The following is a 19,333-nucleotide window of genomic DNA, read 5'->3' as shown; positions in this document are numbered from 1 at the left end:
ATAAAACTTTAGTTTTTTTAAAAGTAAAATTAATATTCGTTTTAATTATTTATATCCGGTGAAACAAATTCAAAATCTGCATTACTCAAAAACGTTCAGAAATTAAATAAAAAAAAGAAGTTTTTTTTTAACTCACAGTAAGGAGCGTCATTAAAACTTAAAACGAACAAAAATAATTCCGTATATGAAAGGAGATGTCCCCTCCTCAACGTCTCACTCTTTACGCTTTACTTTTTAAAACAATAAAAAACTTTTGCGTAGAGCGGGGCGTTGAGGAGGGGGAAGCCCCTTTCATATACGGAATAATTTCTGTTCGTTTTAAGTTTTAATGTCGCTCCTTACTTTCAGTTTAAAAAACTTCTTTTTTTATTTAATAACTAATATAAATAAAGGTAATACCCAGATTGCGCGTCACACTCTTTTGTCATCTATCGTTACGGCACATTCAGTATTTAAGCAACTCAATTATTAAAAAATATTAATATTCCCAAAGATATTCCCGAACAAAATTATAGAAAGGGGGAGGAGGCTACGGTTACTGAAAACTCAGATTACAGTGGTGTGTGTCCAATAAAAATGTCTGTGGATGAGGGATAACAACTTTATTTTATCCAATATTCAACTTTTACGTTATTTTCAAAATTCAAATCTAATTTTCATAAAGTTTAACTAAAACAAATAAAGGCTAAGTGATAACGTCTAGATTACGCGTCACATACATTTTTGTTATCTTCATAGTACATTCAGTATTTAAGTATCTGCTCAAAAATTACAGAAACTTCCCGTGCACGTCTTTGGGTCCTAAGACAGGTCGTATGGGAAAATGTTTGACTCTTCTCCTTTGTATACGTGTAAGAGTACTACCAAAACAAAATAAAAAATAACAAATTCCTTACGCAGACTTAAAAAACACTGAATAATTATTGTAAAAACAATTTAACATTTTATCAGTATTTCTCCTCCGGAGAGCAGATAGATTATTTTGTGAAAAGCAAACCCTGGTTGGCAAAATTCAAACTTTGTGCACTTGAACAGTGTTGTCGAACACTGAATTTCCATGCTGAATATTTATTATTGAAGGAATATGGACCAAAACATAAAGAAGAAGAATACGAAAAATCGCAATTTAGTAAGTTTGCTAGGCAACACTGGAATAAAAAAGAAATCTGTTTGAATGAATCCGCCAAGACGTTATAGTGGAATAAAGCGCAGTATTAATCATCGAGGAGATAAATGTAAGAATTTTGAATAATATCAAGTAATTGACCATTGAAAATTCCAGCTTTTAAGATTTTTGTTATCTTATCCATACTTTGTTTTTTTTTTTTTTCAATTCATTTAAGTATTATTACGTCCTCTGGGGCAAACTAATAAATTTCTTTATTTTTTATATTGAATATTAAAGAGGCAAGGAGTATAAGAGAAAATAATTTAGTAATAATAAACTAATAAATCTAATAATAACAATTAAAATAATAATAATAACAATAAAATTAGTATTAAGATCTATGCTCCCTCTGAAACATGCGATTTTGGGTCAAGATAACAGCTGTACCTAGCACCGAAAGAACAAGAGAATTATGTCATCCGACTCATGGATCTTTTGAAAATTATCATAGCAACTGAAGATTATGTCAACGAATTCATTGTGTTCTCAGATCTATCCATAAGTCAGAATTGTATTGATAGAACTTATTCTTTAAGAATTGTACAAAATTACTTAAAAATAGGAAATTTATTTACTTGCTTTATCTCCCCAGTTAGCCATGCCTTTGATTTTTTTTAAAGTATATTTTCTTAAGCACCGAAGACTGGTTAGCGGAGGTCTTTGCTGAAATATTGGGTTTTTTCATTATTTACTGGCTTTATCTCCACTTAGCCGTAGCTTGACAGCAACTTGACTTTAATTCAATAATCAACGGCCGAGACCAAGTCCGTAGATTTTTGAATTACGTAGATTACATTTACGTAGATTTTTGAATTACGTAGATTACATTTACGTAGATTTTTGAATGCCATCAAGTCATGGTTAACTGTAGAAAAAGCTAAAGCAGATAGTCTGAGTGATAGGCAAAGCTGGAAAAAATTTTTTTCAGAACCGCATTAAAATGATGTCATTTCATTTGTTGACAGATAGTCTATCATTCATCCATCATAGAGCAGAACTAAGGTAGATAGAGAATTATCCTGGCTGAATTATCAATGGCTGAGAATTATCTCCTTTTTTTTATCTGTTTGTGCTTTTCGTTTTTTACGTAGTTTTTACATTTTTTACGTACATTTTTTTCTGCATTTATAGAAATGCAGAAAAATAACAAGTCAAACTTACACAACGAGCATATACCTAAATATTTTTCTTTGTATTTCATTTTAGGCGCGTGACACAAGAAACAGTCCAGAATCTATAGCCTTGGGCCCCCCACGAGAGTGCCCCTTTTCTTTAAAAATGCAACCTATTTTTATTGATTTAATTTATTATTAAAATAAACTAGAAAGTTTACAATGCTGTCTTCATTACATTTAAAGGCGATGCTTCGATTATTATCATAATTACTATTTGCCCGCGTGATATTTTAGGATTTTCTAATGATAAAAACATATTAAAAGGAAACTTTCCATGCCAAAACTTCAAAGATTATTTTCTAGCATGGTTCGATTCAGACTATTAAAATCCGAGAACAGTTTACAATAAATAGTGTGAACAGCAAAGATTCGGAAGTTTCAGCAAGGAACCGACATGTTTGAGTTATAAATTTATATGTGCCAAGTTGCAATTATCTTATTTTTATTATATATAATATAATAATATGTGCAATAATTATTATATATTAGCATTATATTTATTATATAATTATTATTATATTAGCATCAACAGCAAAACAGAGAAAAGGGAATTACTTGTAATTCATATAGGCTGAAAAGTATGGTACTTTTGTTAAAGATACGAATTTGTTAAAATGTATATTTGTTTAACGTCTTCAAACGAAATAACAAAAATAGTATTAAAAACAGCGTTCAGCTAAGAACAGAGGTTTCCAAATCTTTTTTTCTGAAGAATCTCGCCATCACAAATTGTTGGACAATGAATCTCCTTCTGCAACACAGCCAGCTATTTTATTTAAACTTAAAAATTAGGAGCCATCCAACGATTTAACGTATTTCTTTAAAAATTACTGTTTCGAAAATTGTCCTTCCCAAATTTATAGGTGAAATTTTAATGCACAAAAAATCGGCATTTAATAAAAAAATAGATGGCGGTCATGATTGTCAAGCTTCATGTAAGGGAACTTTCACAAAATAGGAGTTCATTCATTTGAAATACCAGGGGGAAAGACACTCTTCGCTGACCTCTCCCCAAATAAGAAAAATCATAAAATGCGAATATCTACAATTTTACTATATACCTATGCCACAAAAAAGGGCGTATGATGCGCCCTTTTATATGAGATTCGCCACGTATCTCACACCATTTTTTTTTACAGCTTGGAGTGTCAGAAAAGCTTAAAGCCTTATCATCACTCTTCAGTAAAATCAAGAAAATGTGATACATACTTTGATAACGAAATAAAAGTATATCATCAATATAATGTTCTCAAAGTATAACATCGATATATCATCAATATAATATCTTGCCTTAGTTGGACCCCCTCCCCTGAATGTAATCACGGCAAAATTCAACCCCTGACAGGAGAGTCGGCTAATACTACGATTAAATGCAGTATTAGTATACACTTAAACAACAGACTTACATTTTTGTCGAATATGGGTGCGTTGTCATTTTTATCAGTAATAGTAACTGGAAAGGTGCAAAGTACATCCAAAGCTGGGAATCCTTCATCAACAGCTTTAACGGTAACATAAAGCAGCTTTTCGCGTTTCGGTTCATCTCTATCGAACACCTGAAAATAGAAAATTATTTGCATTAATATTAAAAAGCAAATCGCTAATATTTAATAATGGAAAACGGCATGGTTTAGCTTGTTGCTATCTTGTTCACTGGCCAAATACAAAAAGAAAACCAAAAATACAAGTTTTTTTCATGTTGTGCAATTCTGATTGGTATTGCATAAAGGAAACAAAAGCCTATTGTCTACTTATATTATATTCTAAGTTCTTTACAGGACTAATTTAACTTCCAGTCAGTAATTTCCTGCCTTTTTTCATTCCCATAATAGAGACACAGGTTCAACTTTCATTACAGACATGGGCGCCAATAGGCTGAATTTTAGGGGGGGGGGGGTTACCTGGTCAAATCGGCGCTTCGTTTTGAGTTTATAGGTATATCAAACTGACAATCGACAGTCATTTGTTTTTTGTCTTTTTTTTTTTTTTTTTTTAGTAAAACCTAAGTTATGTTCTGGTCTTGAGAAGACATAGGGGTTGTCAACCCTATTAATGTTAATTTTTGATCGTTTTGTGTTTGACTTGGTTATTTGTTGTATTTTATGTTTGTTTTGAACTTCATGTATTTATTAATCATGATTTATGGTAGTTTTACGCTTGGAAGATTATTTGACTTTATTTCTGCCCATTTTCGACTTAATAGAGCTCTACTTTTCTTTGAAAACTTATTCTGTGGAAAATGCTTTTTTTTTAATTAATAAAAATATATGACACCGTCATTCATCCAGGGAGGGGGAGGGCTGGCGCCCCCTCCCCCTTATGGGTGCCCACGATCAAGGATGAAAATAAATCTTCTTGTACATAATGCAACACCTCAAAGTGCGTTCTAGTGAGTGCTGTCAAGAGGACAATCTAAGGGGATACCTCCCCCATAAGGCCTTTCCACAAAGAGTGGCTCGAGCCTCCATCTCAATATCTTATCATATAACCCTCATCATTTGTTACAATTTGTCTATTAATTACTTTTTTGACGAACTTGACCTCCTTTCAAATGTCATCTCGTAATAAATGTCGGTGAATGTTCTTACCTTTGATTCCTCAATTTAAAAGCATAGTCAGAACCCACCTCAACCTCTTTAAACTCATGATCCCTCTTTTTTCAATCTTTAAAAATGAAGAAGAAAAGAGAATACGCCATTGGATTTTACAATCCCTATCGAAGGTGCTTATCTCCGTTTCATAGCCCTTCGGCCAGGAAGTGCAATGGGGGGAGGGAGCTGGGGGCCAGCCAACCTTTATTTTCGCACACCCTTCCTGTTTACTTTCCCCAGAATTCTCCAGGTATCCATTTAGAGCTGGGTCGACTCTAGCTGAGCTTACAAGGTCACGCCACTGACCTCCGTTCAAACCAAATAATCAGCGACACCAGGACTCAAACCCCTGTTTCACGGACAAAGGGTCACAACCTCACAAGTTTAGTGCGCCAACCACTCAGCTAGGGCAATTCTTCAATCTTTATTGCAATCTAACTCTTATTAGGCTGAAAATCCAGAATGTGAACTATTCACTGCAGGAACCTAAATGGCGATTGATTCGGTCTAAAGAGCTAGGAAATCGCCCCCTCCCCTAAAAATAGAATTACTAAAAATAACCCCAGTAATTTTCCCCCCAAAAATACAACATTAAAAATAGAATTGCCCAAAATCACCCATGTAAAGCACAATGTCTGTGTTGACGACGACGTATTTTTATGGATGGTAATAAACCAAAAAAAAAACGCAACAAAACAACAAAAAAAAACTTTGGCATCTTCCATCTTCCAAAGTTTGGCATCAAACTTTGGCATCTTTATGGATGGTAATAAACCAAAAAAAAAAAAAAAACGCAACAAAACAACAAAAAAAAACGCAACAAAAAAACAAAAAAAAACTTTGGCATCTTCCATCTTGCGTATTTTTGGTTTATTACCTTCCATTAAAAAAAATACATCAACTTGGGTGATTTTGGGCAATTCTATTTCTAATGTTGTATTTTGGTGGGGGGGCAAAATTACTGGGGTAATTTATGGTAAATCTATTTTTATTCCTGGATATTCGTAATGCTTTCGATTCCTTAACCCATGAAATTCTTCTATCGAAGATGTATCATTTTGGCATAAGGGGAAAATTATTTTTTTGGTTTCAGTCTTATTTGAAGGATAGGTTAATTTCTGTTGATCCACTTTTCCGGTTACCCTCACAAGTGAATTTTGGCGTCCCCAAGGATCAGTTTTAGGGTCTGTGCTATTTTTGGTTTATGTAAATAATCTTTACTATGTTGTAAAAAAGCAGAAACTTATTAACTGCTGTAGACTTTGTCATCCTAAGCCTTCCCTTGCCCATAGTGGCAACTACAGTTCGCCTTCTTCTGATGTCCTTGTTTGTTTTGCTGATGACAGCGCACTTGGTACTTCGGGAAACTGCGAATCAAAGCTTCGACTAAATTTGGAAAATTTGTTTGAGAGGGTAATTTTGTGGCTTGATGTTAATTATCTTACCCTAAATTTTTCCAAATCCAGTTTTTTTTTATTTTTTCGCGTGTTTCTCAGGTTTATCCCCAGTTATCTGAAATTCACCAGCCAAATGGGATAATTCATAGATCTAAAGACTGCTATGTTCATTTTTTGAACATTCTTGTTTATGAAAACCTATCTTTCACACGTCACGTTGATTTTATTAAAATCAAAATATGCAGGAGTCTCGGTATTTTAAGGAAACATAGACATAATTTTTTCCAGGATCAATTTTGAAAATCCTTTTTTACAGCTTGATCCAATCTTACGTTTCTTACTGTCCAATAGTGTGGATGTCAACCTTTCCTTCACTGTTAAAACCACTTTCTAAGGTTCACAATAAAGTTAGAAACTTCATTCAGGAATCTAATCGCTCATCATTATCCTATTGCATGATGTTGAGTCACTGTACATTCTTTCATGTGCATGTTTTACTTTTTCTAACCTTCATGGTGACCTCCCCTGCCCCCTAAGTGTTCCCCTATCTTTTACATCTGATAATAATAATTATAATCTTCGCAATATGACAAATCATGTTCAAGTTCCATTTACTCCTTGCATAAGGTCAGATTTTAATCCTCTAATACTACTACTACTACTAATAACTCACCGCAACACCAAGCCGCCTGAGGCCAACACAGCTACGCACGCTCCTCCTCCACCCCAATCTATTAAAAACCTCCCTTTTTACACCCACCCACGAAGTTCCCATTTCCTTTAAATCTTTTTTTATGACATCCTCCCATTACAGACAGGGGCGTCGTACCGTTTCATTAGTCCTAAATGATTGTACGAAAAGTACGATCTTCGCAACTCTGTCATTCTTCATCCGTACAACTTGTCCTAACAACCTCAGTCTGTCTTTCAGTATAGCGCTAGAGAGCGGTATTGAACCACACTTTTCGTATAGCCTATTGATTGAAATATGGTCAGTCAGCCAGGTAGCCAAAACAATCCTTAAGAAATTTCTCTGGAAAACATCTAGCAAATCTTCATCTGCTTTTCGGAACGCTCATGCTTCAGAAGCATACTTGAACACTGTCATCAATGTAGCATCTAATATTCTAATTTTGGTTTGCAGACTTATCTTCCTATTCTTCCAGACTTTTTTTAACTGTGAAAAAACACCCTGAGCCTTGGCTATCCTATTTTTAACATCTTCACTGCTCCCACCATCTTTACTAATAATACTACCAAGGTAAGTGAAGCTGCCCACCTGATCAATCTTATCATTACCCAACGTCACCTTTTCATGTTCACTTATTCCTAGCCTTAGTGACTTAGTCTTCCTAAAATTCATTTTCAAACCAATTCTAGCACCCTGAACTCAAAACCTCTAAAACTTCATTCATTTTGTTCACACTTTCATCTAGGATGCTTAAATGATCAGCATAATCCAAGTCCAGGAGACTTTTTCCTCCCCATTTTATTCCGTGGTCTCCCATTGCCTTTCCTGTGCTCCTTAAAACAAAGTCCATCAAAATAATCCATATAAAGGGGGATAGAACACAGCCCTGCTTAACTCCTGATTTAATACAGAACCAGCTGCTAACCTCATTTCCTACCTTAACCGCAGCAGTGTTATTCTCGTACATAGCACTAATCACCTTAATGTATTTGTCTGGTATACCATACAAGGATAAAACCTTTACTAAAGCTCTTCTATCAACAGAATCGAACGCTCGCTCGTAATCTATAAAACTGAGGACCAAAGGTGTTTGAAAACTCAGGCACTTCTCAATTATTAGCCTAAGAGTGAAAATTTGGTCGACACATCCTCTACCTTTTCTAAAACCGCACTGCTCTTCTCTTAAAACTTTGTCTACGGCATCTCTCAGTGTAAAAAATATCATATTACTAAGTAATTTACTACCTACAGAAACCAGACTAATGCCTCAATGATTACCAAACTCACTTTTATCACCTTTCTTATAAAGTGGCTTAATTAATGTTTTCCTAAAATCTTTAGGTACTTCCCTTTTTTCAAAAATAATTTTCATAATCTTCAGTAACTTATTTCTAACCACAGACCAACCATATTTAAGAAACTCATTTACCACCGAATTAGCACCTGGAGCCTTATTATTCTTTATTCCTTTTAGTACTGTTACTAATTTCTCCTCATAAAACAAATCTTCCTTCACATCCGAAGTATCACAAACTTTTTCATTTTCCTCTATATTGTTTCCTGCAACTCTATCTCGGTTAAGCAAGTTCTCAAAGTGTTCTGCCCATCTCTTTAGTTTTTTCTTTATCGCTATATATATATATATATATATATATATATATATATATATATATATATATATATATATATATATATATATTTCAGTTCAGCATTTTTCAACTTTTCTGGGATTCTTAGACCAAGCTCAGGGGGACCCTTTTCTTTGTGTAGGCGAGGTAGCTTACACAAGAGCTATATGCGTGGTATGCAAAACCTGCTATAATAAACTGCTCCTTCTAAAAACTATTACTTTTCTTTCTATTATTTCCCTTCAGAAGTCTTAAAATCAAAGGACTTAGAAAACCATAAAGTACTTTAAAGTAACTGTATTTTTCAAGAAACTGTATTGCAGTTAAATATCTATTCAAAATATAGCTTTGTAAGTTAAGTGGATAGTGGTTAAGAATAGTGGTTAAGAAACAGTCGAGTATAAACCAAACCCAAAATTTCAAGAGCCAAATTAATTCAGACGTTTTCCCCCACTTTTTAACAACATTTTAGAATTCGTTTTGGGGATTAAGTTGATTTCCCACTCCCATCCTGAAACAAAAAAAAAAAAAGAAATCATAATATTGGAAATAAATTACACCTTTCTAGCATGAAAAATGTTTTCCAATGCTTCCTCCAATAAAATTTTCCGGAGACTCCCATTATGAATTAACTGTTGGAGTAGAGGAGGGCAGTTTAAATCAAAATATCAAATTAGAGTAGTCAATTAAATACTCGATGCATCAATCACTATAGAAAAATCACTTTAGGTAATGGAATGATGGAAGCAATAAGAATCCATCAAGGGTCATTCCAGGAAATAAGTTATTGGAAGACTTCATATCATCCGTAATTCAATCAGAGGTACATAATACCTTTCTGTGTAATCTTTAATAGGTCTCGGAGAAGATTAAATTGCCAGCTCCCCAAAACCAAAGAAATTCACAACACAGCTTTTTTTGACAATCAGCATTTAAACAGTTTAAAACTCGAACGCAGCCTTCAAAACTCCAAGAAATACAAATTCATCAAATACCATTCTGGGGATTCCAGTTTATTAAATGACTTCATAGCATTATAGAAGTAAATAAGAAGTGCATACAATAGGACACAATGGTTTGCCTTGACACGGGAAAATCTAAAACAATGTTGCAATCTTTGAAAAACCAGAATGGTCTTCCCAGCGTCGCTGTTTAGGAAAACCGCAATTTATGATTTTGCGGGATGATACTTTCTCTTACGTCATTTCATCTGAGCCCGGTAGCCCTGTAGCCCGGCTGGAGTAAGTCTGTAGCCCGGTAGAGAAAGTGCCTTATATTGGAATTACTTAGATAGTAATTGAATAACTGCTCTTTGATTCCGTCCAACATAATTAACATGCGACTACAAACCATCTACAAACGATCTAGTGATTTGAATAGTCGTAAAAATAAGGTAGGTTCAGAACAAGCTCTTAAGCTAGGTACCCACAGAATAAGAATTTTTTTTCGCAGACAAATTCGTGAGTTCGCATCACGACAGCGAATTCGCGTGGTATGCCTCACAGAACGTGAAATTTCAAATATGATTTCTAAAAGACAGAAACAAAAGATGTGTGGATTGTTACTACTTTTGTCTTTAAGACGTCGGAGAGATAAGCTGAAACGATCAAGAAAGTCCTGTGTGTCTATTGCTTTTAGAAGTTTATTATATTTCGTCTTACGAATATCTATCGTGCGAATAAAATTCGACTCAGAGTTGAAAGGTGCGAACTGCGAATTGTTAAGGTGCGCAGCTGAAAATATTCGCCTGACGACGACAAATTCACGAATTCGCTTCCTCTGGACACCTAGCTTTAGTTGACTCTCAAAATGTATCCGAGAGTAGGCCTACCTGCCGAAAAAACGTTTACAGTTTTCCAACCAATATTCTTCGAATCTATCGAAAATCTACAGATCTTAAGTGGCCTTTGGCCAGTTTTTGGAAAAGAAAAATGTAAACACAACTCATGCATGAAAAATCCACATTTCTAGTATTTTAACATGTCCCAAAAAAAGAGTGCAAATTAGCGCTAGCAAAATCTCGATATTAGTAAAATCTCATCGTAGATGGGCCTTTATCCGTGCAAGTATGGGAAATCTGTCCAAGTATATTTTGGTACAGAGGGATTCAAATTGGCTCCAGCATTGTCATTTTGCTGAATTCGTCCTAATCAAATAGTTCGTGGTAAAGAACTGTAGGTAAGGAGCGACCCGGCTTAATAGTAACCGAAACTCTAAAAAACGGAATTTTATACCAATAGATACATCAGAAGAATCAGAATCTTATGCTGATTTCAAATATATAAGTTTCATCAAGTTTAGTCTTATCCATCAACTTACGAGCCTGAGAATATTTGCCTTATTTTCGAAAGAAGAGGAAAACAACCCCTAAAGTCATATAATCTTAATGAAAATCACACCATGAGATTCAGCGTATCAAAGAGCCCTACTGTAGAGGTTTCAAGCTTATATCTGCAAAAATGTGGAATTTTGTATCTTTTGCCAGAAGAAAGATCACGGATGCGTGTTAATTTTTTTTTTTTTTTCAGGGATGATCGTATCGAGTGGTCCTAGAATATCGCGAGAGGGTTCATTCGAACGGATATTAAAAGTTCTAGTGCCCTTTTTAAGTGACCAAAAAATTACAGGACAACTGGACCCCTCCCACGCTTATTTTTTTCCAAAGTCACCCGATCAAAATTTTTAGATAGCCATTTTGTTCAGCATAATCGAAAAATCTAATTTCTATGTCTTTGAGGATGATTTAATCCCCCACAGTCCCCGGGGGAAGAGCTTCAAGTTGTCAATTTTGTCCATTGTTTATATATAGTATTGGTTATTGGGAAATATACAGACGTTTTCAGGAGGATTTTTTTTCTGGTGGGGGGGGTCGGAGGAGAACGTTACGTGGGAGGATCTTTCCATGGAGGAAATTTTCATAGGGGAAGGGAATTTTCCATGAAGGGGGCGCCGGATTTCCCAGCTTTATTTAAAAAACAATCAGAAATTAAATAAAAAAACAAGTTTTTTTCACCTGAAATTAAGGAGCAACATTAAAACTTAAAAGGAACAGAAAACATTTTGTATATGAGAAGGGTTGGCTCTCCTCAATAGCTCCCTCTTACGCTAAAGTGTGTTTTTTTTTTGCTTTTAAACGAGGTTATTAATCTAATTAAACAGCCTTTGTTATTCGACAGTCATTCTTAAATAACTGGAACAAAAATCAAACTTAGGTTATTATAAGGTTATTATTAGTTTCAAAAAAGAGTAACTAATATATAAATTTCGGTTTAATTATTCCTGTACGGTGAGCAATCTTCAAAACCTGCATTAGTTCAGAAACGTTCAGAAATTAAATAAAAAAACAAGTTTTTTTTAACTGAAAGTAAGGAGCAACATTAAAACTTAAAAGGAACAGAAAAGATTCCGTATATGAAAGGGGATTTCCCCTCCTCAACACCCCGCTCTTTATGCAAATATTTTTGAACACACACAGTTAGAATATTAAGAGCTAAAAGTAGACTGATTTCAAATGAGTTAGCCCCCCCCCTCCCCTCCCGCGGAAAATACCCCCACGGGAAATACCCCCGCGGAATTACCCCGTGGAAAATATGGTTTTTCAAATTTCAGAATTTTATTTGAGTTGTGTTTTCTTGTTTAGTTGATAAAAGCTAAGGTAAGTGAAAAAGACAAATTTGCACACCAGTATCTTAAAAATTTACCGCAATCCAATTCTTGTTGAAAAGATTTCCATATGAAGTTCTGCAATTTTTGGCAGTAGCAGGCCAAATTAAAAAAAAAAAAAAAAAATTAAAAATTAGGCGAAATTTCATCAAAATTAAGTTAAGAACACATGGCACCAAAAAGTTAAGAAGGTTTAACTTTCCTTTGAAAGCATAGTTGGCTTTGGAAACCAACAAATTCTGAATTGTTGAAGTTTTTACAGACGAAGGCGTTATCAAATTCTATGAGTTAGTTTTTCTTATCTTCCAAATGTAAAATTACCACAAATCAACATTAATAAATAAATTAAACCTAAAACGAATAGTATTACAAAAGATAACCTAGTCAAACTCAAAACGAGAAAAAGCTAACAGGAGTAGGAATGACAACCCCCATGCCTTCTCAAGACCAGGAAATAATTTACACTTGACTAAAAAAAAACGAATAGCCGTAGATTGTCAGTTTAATATACATATACTGATATTCACTCCTTAAAGTCTTAATAATTCTTTATTTACTAGCTCTCATTGTCATCGGATAATTATTATCAGATGAATACAGAATTAGTTCTAAGGGAGAGACGAGGAGAAGGTGAGGTAGAAATTGATGTATAATCTCCAGGGTCGTTACCAAAAATTGTGTTTGAGGGGTGGGAGGATACAAACAAAACTTTAAAAAAACGCATCAAAAATTTGAAATTGATATCTACTGCCTTATGATTTCTGGGAATATTTCTGGTCTACGCTGTTATTATGAAAGTCAAAATGATTAGAATTCATTCCGTAAAGGAGGGGGACATGTCCCTTCCTCATCCACACCTTCACTTCATGGTCGCATAAACTTTGGAGCGTGCTCATTATATCAGAAATTGAGAGTTCTAGTCCATTTTTTTAAGTCCAAAATGATTGGAGACCAGTCAGCCACAGGGATGGGGGGGGGGGGGGTTCCAGGGGGTAAATGCCAGCCATTATTTTTACCGTTTAAAATTTATTTGAGATAAACGTTGGCGTAAATTCACAAGAGTTTAGAGGAAGGGAATATATTTTTATATTTCTAGGGGGGGGGGGGGTAAATTCATTGCCTTTTTTCAACTAAAATACCAAAAAAAGGTATTCTTCGATGAAAATACCCCAGAAAAGGTATTTTTCAACATCTAAGATGTGGCTTAAAATCTACACCCGCTCCCCCGATTGATGCCACAACTAATTATTGGTTAATTTTAGAAAAATTCAGCACATCATCAATTCAAGATCTGAATTCCAGATAGTGGCTGAGTAATGAAACTGGACATGGTTCACTCTAATTCCGAATAATCTATAAGAGATTGAAAAAAGTAGTACCAAACGGGTACACAATCTGCTTTTTTTACTAAAATGTGTTTTTCTAGAGGGTATGCAACAATCATAAGAAACACTTATATATGCATCTGCTTTATAAGTTATTTTATTATTAAATTGAATTCGATTTCATGTTGTCTACGCGTTTACACAAGTATTGAATAAAACGGGCGATGAATGTATTTAGTGGTAAAGGAAAGATGGCAAACCGTTATTTTGCCACGGATATAAGGAAACCAATGAAATGGTTAAAAATTAGGACGGCCATAGCTAAAAGCTTACAAACGCTTCCTGTTTGATTTCTGTTAAATTCTCAGCTGAACTAACAAAGAAATTTAGTGTTTGCCAGTCAGTTTTATTTTCAGAAAACCATCATTATTTAACTCTAACGTTGTGGTGGGTCCCTACTGATCTCCCTTTACTCATTATGATTACTGGTTGGTTGTATGAGTGACAAAGTTACCAATCATTTACCTTCGTTAATAAGAAGAAAAGAAGGTACTAGTCAATTAGCTGGAACCCACGCAAGAAGTCAAGTTTGGTTAATACTAATGAAATAAAACAAAATATGATGAAAATATAATAGTTAAGAATTAAGTTTGGCCTGCATATTTGCAAATTAGGGGGGGGGGGGTAAAGCATAGCATATATTAAATACGCAACCTAACCTAGGTACCTTTTTCCCCCTAAGCCCCCCCCTAAAAAAAAGTTTAAATATTGTAAACGCAATGACAAACCACGGTTTGCAATCCTCTCTATTGAAAGAAACCCGTTTGACTAGTTTCTTAAGCATCTTCCGTATACAACATATCGCGTGGGTTCCAGCTAATTAACAAGTACCGAACAGAATTACAAAGAAAACGAATTCCTGGCTTTAAATTTAATGTATCAATCATGTGGAGAATGAGGGGGAGATGTTCGGGTTCTTTTTCTTTAAATTCTTCTTTTATTTAGCTTTGAGAAATGATTTTCTTTTATATTTTTTGGGCGTTAGCCTATTTCTAGGGAATATTCTTATGAAAAATAAAATGGTGCCAAATGGCCTTTATGGTCTGGGCCTCGACCCAGTCTGGTGAGTCCATCCATCATAATAATAATATTAACACAAAAAGAGCTAATCCAAGTCTCAAATAAAAATGAAGTTGCTAAAAAACAGCTACAGATTATAAGAATAGATATAAAAATTCATTATAGCTCACATTTAAAAGATATCATAAATAAGACAATGTAAAAACCTCGTGTCGAGCATTTTTAGGCAAAACAAGATGGCGTAAAATTTAATCATGGAAAAATATCTGCAAGAACCACAGTGACGGAACTCTTGAAAAAGCTGTTACACACCGTCAAGCTTTTCCTACCGAAATACTACTTAAAATTGGCAAACAAACCAGAATCATATGCCTCCTCAGAGTTTCAAGAAATAGCTGAAAAGCTTCAAAAATGACAAGAAAAGCTTCAAAAATCATAAGAAATATATAAGTATAAAACATATATATATATATATATATATATATATATATATATATATATATATATATATATATATATATATATATATATATATATATATATATATATATATATATATATATATATATATATATATATATATATATATATATATATATATATATATATATATATATATATATATATATATATATATATATATATATATATATATATAGCCTATATATATAAACAAAAATCGCGAAGAAAGGAAACGAGGACAATTAACAGCCAGTGAAAAAATTGAAAAATTATGCAAATATTTCGGTCAAGACCTCCGCTTGACCGTCCTCAGTGCAGAATAAAACTGATAAAAATATAAAAACCAAACCTTAAAATAAAAACACGAAACTAAAATTGGACGACCCTTTCCTAGTAACGGTGAAAGGGTAACTGAATAAAAAACACAAGTCTAAATGGCATTTCAGAATTTCATTTTGCGTAAAGCACTTTTAAAGGCTGATCGCTTTCCAGTTTGATTGTTATCGGAGACTCTATTCGATTGCACAATATAACTTTGTGGATGTATGTAAAAACGATCAGAATTAATAATTTTGTCATAAATGGGACTTAGAAAAATTTCTCCAGTGTCTCTATTGAGAGCTACCTTTTGGTGAATGTGCTTTTTTATTTCAACTGCCTCCCTGAAAACTTGCGTGAGACCTTTAACGGGGGCAACGATAGAGGCCTCGTCAAACAAAATGAAATGGTGTGGAATCTCGTACACATGTTGCGCCAAGGCGGAATCAAAAACCTCAGGCCTTTGGCGTAACCTCATTGCCTTGTCAATTGAGGACTTGTGCTCAGATAACCTCTCCCCCAATTGCTGTTGGGTTCTACCAACATAAAAACAGCCACAAGAACAAGGAATTCTATAAACACCACTACCCAGAATGGGGCTGGTTTTATCTCTGCCGTTGTTAAAAAAGTTCTGTGTAATATTTGAATTTTTAAAGGCGACGCTAAGTTTATGTTTTTTAAGGATTCTTTTCAATTTGTCACTCAATTTTGGAATGTAGGGTAGAACAGTGAAAAGTTTCTTATCATCCACCAATGGGACGGTATCTGTCCCATTGTATAGTAAACTGTTATAGTAACAAAGGCAATATAGTAAACTGTTATGTTTACTATAACAGTAAATTAAGCTCCTTTCTCCTTTTTTTTCTCTGTTGCATTGTGTTCAAGCTATTGCTTCTGAGCATTGTTGTAATGTATGCATTTTTACGAATAAAACGAATTACTTTAAAAACCACATGACTTGACGCCATAAAGTGTGGTCAAGCAGTTTTGCAGACAAAAAGAAAACATGCATCGCCATCAAAGAGTCAAACATTAGAAATTTGCGAGTTAATTTAAGCCGGGTTCTCGGCAGTAGGGTTCTCTGATACGCTGAATATGATGGTGTGATTTTCATTAGGGTTCTATAACTTTTAGGGGGTCTTTTCTCCTTTTTTCGAATATCCTTTTTTGTAAACATCATGCCTCTCATATCATGCTCCTGTTTTCTGAAAATTTCTCGCTACTGGATGGATGCGTTAAGCAGAAAGGTACATATTATATGTTTAATTGTGTCCCCAATAAGATTTAGGCTTCCATGCTATCTCCCCTAGATTGGAGGTGATTAGAAAATATATAGGAAAAAAATTCAACTGAAACTGATGACCAACATTAAAACTTAAAACAAATATGGGCATATATATATATATATATATATATATATATATATATATATATATATATATATATATATATATATATATATATATATATATATATATATATAAAATGAAAGGATTTAGCATTTTTGTTTTAACTCTCGCCTATATTTTACCGTTTTCTTAAGGTTGTTCCAGATAACGACTTTCTGGAAAGGCACTATCAGGGGGTATCCCCTCCCCCTTCTCTTGGTCAAAGACTTTACCCTTTCTTCCTATTCCCGCAATCCTTCTCCCACAATTCAAAACTCAACGGTTTAAAGATATTCATAATTAATTCTGCAGAATCTCTTACTAGGTTGAAGAACAACAAAGGCAATTAATTTATCCTCATGAAATTATGTCTAGTTACTATTCAATTTAGTCCTGCGGAGACGGAATTTTCCACCTTAAAGATTCTCAATCATAAACAGCATATTCAAGTTAAAATTTCCCATCTATTTAAGATATACTCAAGAAATTTATTGTATTTAATTAACTGAATATACTTGTATATGGAGTTATAATTCTGGGCAAAAGTCGCGGTTTTACAGTTTAATGGGTGCAGTCACTTTAAACACTTTTTTCTTCAGAAACCGAGTGCTTGATCTCAGAACTGTTTTGATTATTCGAAGAAAAAAAAATAATGGAAAAGGGAAAGGTTTTCAACAGGAAAATTATTTATTCGTAATAAAATCCTCTCAAAAGTATAAAGGTCGGGCAATAATATTCAGCCAATATAAAATCGCTAAAAATAGTGTGTGCTTGAATATAAAAGTTTTGACATGAAAAGGGCCTGGGATTTACAAGAAAAGGATATAGAACTGACAAATTGAATGGGGGAAGGGGAATGGAACATTTATATTACATATCCAAAAAGAAGATTTTGTAACGTAATTTTTCGTACTTCGGAAAAGGGTAAATCCCAACTCCCCTCCTGGGCAGTGGCAAAATTTTGCCAAATTTTTTTTTTGGGGGGGAAGGGCAAAGTTGGGGCTAATTTTCACAAATTAAGTGAAAATGGTTGTAAAAACTGAAAAATGACCCATAGCACCAAAGAGGCAGAGATATACTAAAGAAAACTGACCCGTTTCTGTGGATGTTTGAATTGTGCAAACTTATCTTAGTTCTGGCAATATTTTTGAAGTAACTAAACTTCAGGTGGAGCCCCCTAGCCCATAGAAGTTACGCCAAAGTTCATGGAGCATGGTTTTGGCCTTGCATGTACCAGAAAACACAATTTCGAAGAAAAAATACATTCATAAATTTTAGTATAAACTATGAAAGTAATTGCTGTAAATGATCGAGCGAATTTAGTTCACTTTAAGATTTAATCAATATCAAAGATATAGTTGAGCTGCTGAAGAAATAATGGAATCTTTCAAAGTAGTTTTCCCGTGTTCCTGGAAACGCAAAAAAACATACGAGACATATTTGTGCCAAGCTAAAAGTTAGTTACGAGTTTACACAGCATAAATGTTATACAGTATGGAAATATTGGTTCAGAAATGGGACACAGCACAGTGCGCGCAAAGGGAAGCTTCCCTGTGCGGAAATCGTAATAGCGTCAGTTGATACTTGGCCAGGGTTGCCACTCCTAGTGATTTATTATCACTATTTCTAGTGACTTTTTGCATATTGCCAAAACTAAAAAATCACTAAATTTGCACATAAACTACTAAATTATTGAAGAAAATCATTAAATCAACCCGAAAATCACAAATCTAGTTTTTTTTTTGTAACCGGGTGGCAACCCTGTACTTGGCATTTTGTCATTGCGCACGAGTGAAGGTGGAGTCGTGAAAAATGTGCGAAACTGGTTTGTCCCAAAAATCTTTAATGGAGAAGATAGGAATTCTCCATATTGTAGAATATATTATGATGTGCGAGTCTTTAAGATCTTTACCCCATTACAGCAGACAGCTTTAAACATCAAATATCGCATCATGCAATAGCCTGATACAGATCAATTGTTTAATGCCCGTCATTTAGACGCCGGACCGATGTCGTGTGACTTAGACAATTAGGTTGTCATTACTGAATTTGTGTCTTGTATTTTAAAGTGTTGTAGGTTTAAAGTGCTGCATGCACAAAAGCAGGTATCTACGCATGGGGCAGTTCTGGGGCCTGGCCCTTTCTATGCACACACAGAAAGACACACAAGTCTTGTGGTCCAGTCCTTTCCCCGAAATCTTAAAAATCTTCCTGATTTCTCGCCACTTCTTATTCAATTATGAAATGAGGTTTGTTTTATCATTTCCCCTCTCCCCCTCCCAAAAAATCACTTATTATATGAAAAATATATGATATTACAGGGGGAGTTGTAGAAATGTTGGCAGTTCTTGAGAGGGCTGAGGACATGGACCCAAAAGTGTTCTCTGGGTGCTAACAACTCATTGCAGCACCAAGCCGCCTGAGGCCAACACAGCTACACACACTCT

At 34.3% G+C, this 19,333-nt stretch overlaps 1 protein-coding gene across 1 annotated transcript in view; it reads right to left on the bottom strand.

Annotated features, from left to right (window-relative positions):
- Positions 1–19,333, bottom strand: part of shg (DE-cadherin) — a 239,108-nt gene that overhangs the window by 123,906 nt on the left and 95,869 nt on the right. Inside the window, exon 7 of the mRNA XM_089088478.1 lies at positions 3,750–3,899. Coding sequence (XP_088944604.1) covers positions 3,750–3,899 — 150 coding nt within the window. The remainder of the gene's footprint in view (positions 1–3,749; positions 3,900–19,333) is intronic.

Source organism: Artemia sp. Qi Xiang Cuo, chromosome 4 (assembly GCF_049724085.1).
Source record: "Artemia sp. Qi Xiang Cuo chromosome 4, ASM4972408v1, whole genome shotgun sequence".
Lineage (NCBI taxonomy): Eukaryota > Metazoa > Arthropoda > Branchiopoda > Anostraca > Artemiidae > Artemia > Artemia sp. Qi Xiang Cuo.
The sequence above is the reverse complement of the archived record's forward strand: the minus strand, read 5'-3'. Positions and strand labels throughout refer to the sequence as shown.